Source organism: Alligator sinensis, unplaced genomic scaffold, assembly GCF_000455745.1.
Source record: "Alligator sinensis unplaced genomic scaffold, ASM45574v1 scaffold24_1, whole genome shotgun sequence".
In the NCBI taxonomy this organism is placed as follows: Eukaryota; Metazoa; Chordata; order Crocodylia; family Alligatoridae; genus Alligator; species Alligator sinensis.
In genome coordinates this window covers 890499-893271 of record NW_005842609.1, presented here as the reverse complement: position 1 = coordinate 893271, position 2773 = coordinate 890499, and the positions used below count along the sequence as shown (strand labels likewise).

General features: G+C 38.6%; 1 protein-coding gene across 4 annotated transcripts in view; it reads right to left on the bottom strand.

Annotated features, from left to right (window-relative positions):
- The window catches only part of SMAD4 (SMAD family member 4), a 23236-nt gene that overhangs the window by 3778 nt on the left and 16685 nt on the right, over nucleotides 1-2773 (bottom strand). For 3 of the 4 annotated variants that reach the window (XM_025214878.1, XM_025214880.1, XM_025214877.1), the window contains 2 exons: nucleotides 1952-2153; nucleotides 767-935 (listed from right to left, as the gene is read on the bottom strand). In XM_025214878.1, the coding sequence (XP_025070663.1) occupies nucleotides 767-935; nucleotides 1952-2153 (371 nt within the window). The remainder of the gene's footprint in view (nucleotides 1-766; nucleotides 936-1951; nucleotides 2154-2773) is intronic. The other variant, XM_025214879.1, reaches the window with a different exon arrangement.

Genomic DNA, 2773 nt, shown 5'->3' with positions numbered 1-2773 from the left:
CAGGAAAATGTATAAATAAGTGATGCTTTTTAAAAAGCAGGTTACAACTGAAGCTGGTTGATCATGGACATCCAAATAAACTTTTTGTAAAATTCTGGCTCGCTAATTAAAGTAATTAAAAAAATACTTTGCTATGTTTAAGGTGGTAATGTTATACCTTTATTTGCTCCCCAAAGTGAAAAAATAATAAACTTTTCGTAATGAGCAATTTAAAAACTGCATGGCTAAGTACAGTCAAAAAGCGCGAGGATGAATCGATTCAGTTTTGCAAGTTAGCTTAAGCTACGCAGATTGAACTGATAAGTAACAAACATTCACTTTTGATTCTAGAAATGCAGCCAGATGCTTGCAGTAGCCCAGGCCAAGAGCTGAGGGCACTAGAGCACAGCTCCCTGCTCAGCAGAGAGCTTGGGCCAAGGCTAGCCTGCCAAGCTTGTGAGAGGGAGTATGCAAGGGAGGTGCAAACTGTGAGTTAACTTGAATCTGGAAGGGATCTGGGACAGAAGTTCAATAAACTGATTTAACCTAAACCAGTTTAAGACTGGTACTACATGCATCCAGGTTTATCTTAAACAAGTTCTGGCAATTTTGAAAGCAGTTTATGTGCACTGAACTTCTGTTGTGTTACAGATTTGAAATGGTTTCCGATCCTTTATAGAGGTTTGTGTGTAATTTCTGCCCCCAGCCCAAGTGTTAAAAGGCAGAACTTCTGCTAAGGTTTCATTTGTTTCTCTAAAGCACATCATCCCCAATAAATCAAACCAACCTTTATATATGCACTGGGGTAAATCTTGTGAACAGCATCTCCTGGCGCCCGCCCAGCTTCTCTGTCCAAGTAGTAGCTCTGAACGAAGACTGCATGGTCACTGAGGCACCTAACCCACACATCACCTTCACCTTTACATTCCAGCTGCACCCCTTTACCTATGTGCAACCTTAAAGAAGGAAAAAACTGAAATGTTTATATGGTCATGTATTATGAGTTAGAACCTTACTATGTGAGCTACAAACAAATTAGTGGTCTCATTAATCCACTATAGCACAATCAATTCTAGTCTAAAGATTTTCCTTAAAAGAGGGATAATTCATTTTTTCCAAGAAGATTAGATTTGCTGAAGCCTTGACGGATTGTACTCAGTAAGTTCTAAAAAACAGTACAAAGATATTTCACATATGCATTGTCCTGTAGATTTTTTTAAACTCCAATAGGAGTAGAGGAGAGGAAAAGCAATGCTGGTCAAGAAACATTCATAAGTAACTGCACCTAAGCTCATGGAAGCATTCCAAAAAGTGTCTGAATAGTTGCAATATTTGGATTTCATATTTCAGCAAAACAAGAATCCACAGCAAGAAGAGCTCTAATAAAAGCAATCCAAGTAAATAGCTGAACACCAGAGTTGAGCTTTTTGTACACATCTCCAATGCCATGCTCCCCAAAGAGCACTGTGGTCTTTCAGGGATGCCAAAATATTATTTACGATAATTCAAACTAAGAACCTGAAGTCAGAATATAAAGACAGGAATAACATTTTTATTCTGTAGGAAGAGGATTGTAATCACAAGGACAAGACTCTAAAAGTTCCTGCAGCAAAACTTCACACGTACAAATGACAAAAATCTTACCTGCTTGGCCTCATCTGTTCTGACCAACCAATCTACTTCTTTAGTCTCGTCTTATCCCACCCTGCCCCCTTCTCAGAATAGTTGCCTATCCTGTTTTGGGCCAACCCAATAAGTTTCTCTTAAAAGCAGCTAACATCACGAGACATGCCTGGACCACAGATGCACTTCTGTGAAGGCTGAACCCACCCAAAGCAGACATACATTATTGCAGCATATTAAAAGAAATCCTTTTGAAATTGCAAGTGCAGCAAGATATATACCAAAAGCAACTTTTAAACAATATATGGTCTAAGAAATTACTCGAGTTTCCATAGGTTCTGTAAGATACCTTGCTCTCTCAATGGCTTCTGTTCTATGTACATTGGAAAGCTGGCCCAAGCAAAAGCGGTCTCCGCCAGAAGGGTCCACATATCCATCAACCGTAACAACTGGACAGCTTGAAGGAACTTTAAATGTCTCCCCAACCTGCACATCCATTTCAAAATAAGCAATCGAACACCAGTACTCTGGAGCTAGCGAAGATAAACAGACTGAAATAAGTCAATAAAAATCTTGCAAAACCATTAGGAGACAATGAATTAGAACTTCTGTATTGCACTTGACAGTTAAGAGTGCTGGCATAAAAGTCAGTAGAAAATTTAACTAGACACATTTGCATGCACTTTCAATTTTACATCCAGTATTTGTTAATAAAAAAAGTTAAAGCAGAAGACATGAAACTCAGCAGAAATAAGACCATGGCGATTTAAGCTTACAACTGCATTCAACAATTATTCTAAATACACTTTGATGTCAAAGTATTTGCATTTAATTATCCTTATATACGTGTAGTTATGACATTCTGAGGGATCTAGGTACAATTTACGAAATCCACTCTTAACAAAATATCTGCATCTTGTCTTTATGACTGCCTTATGCTTTGTGCTCCTATGGTAAGGAGACATGCAAGTGGCACTGCTACCCATGATTAGATTGATCATTAAAGACTATCAGGCCCTGAGGAGACCTTAACTGAGAGACAAAAAGAAATAACTGCATTCTAGCTGCCACCAATTTTCTCCTGTCTCAGCATAAGAAAGTAATGCTGGTATCTTCGCTTTATTTAACTACTCAGTGTTAACTGCACTCAGCCAGGATGTGGGAGATCCGA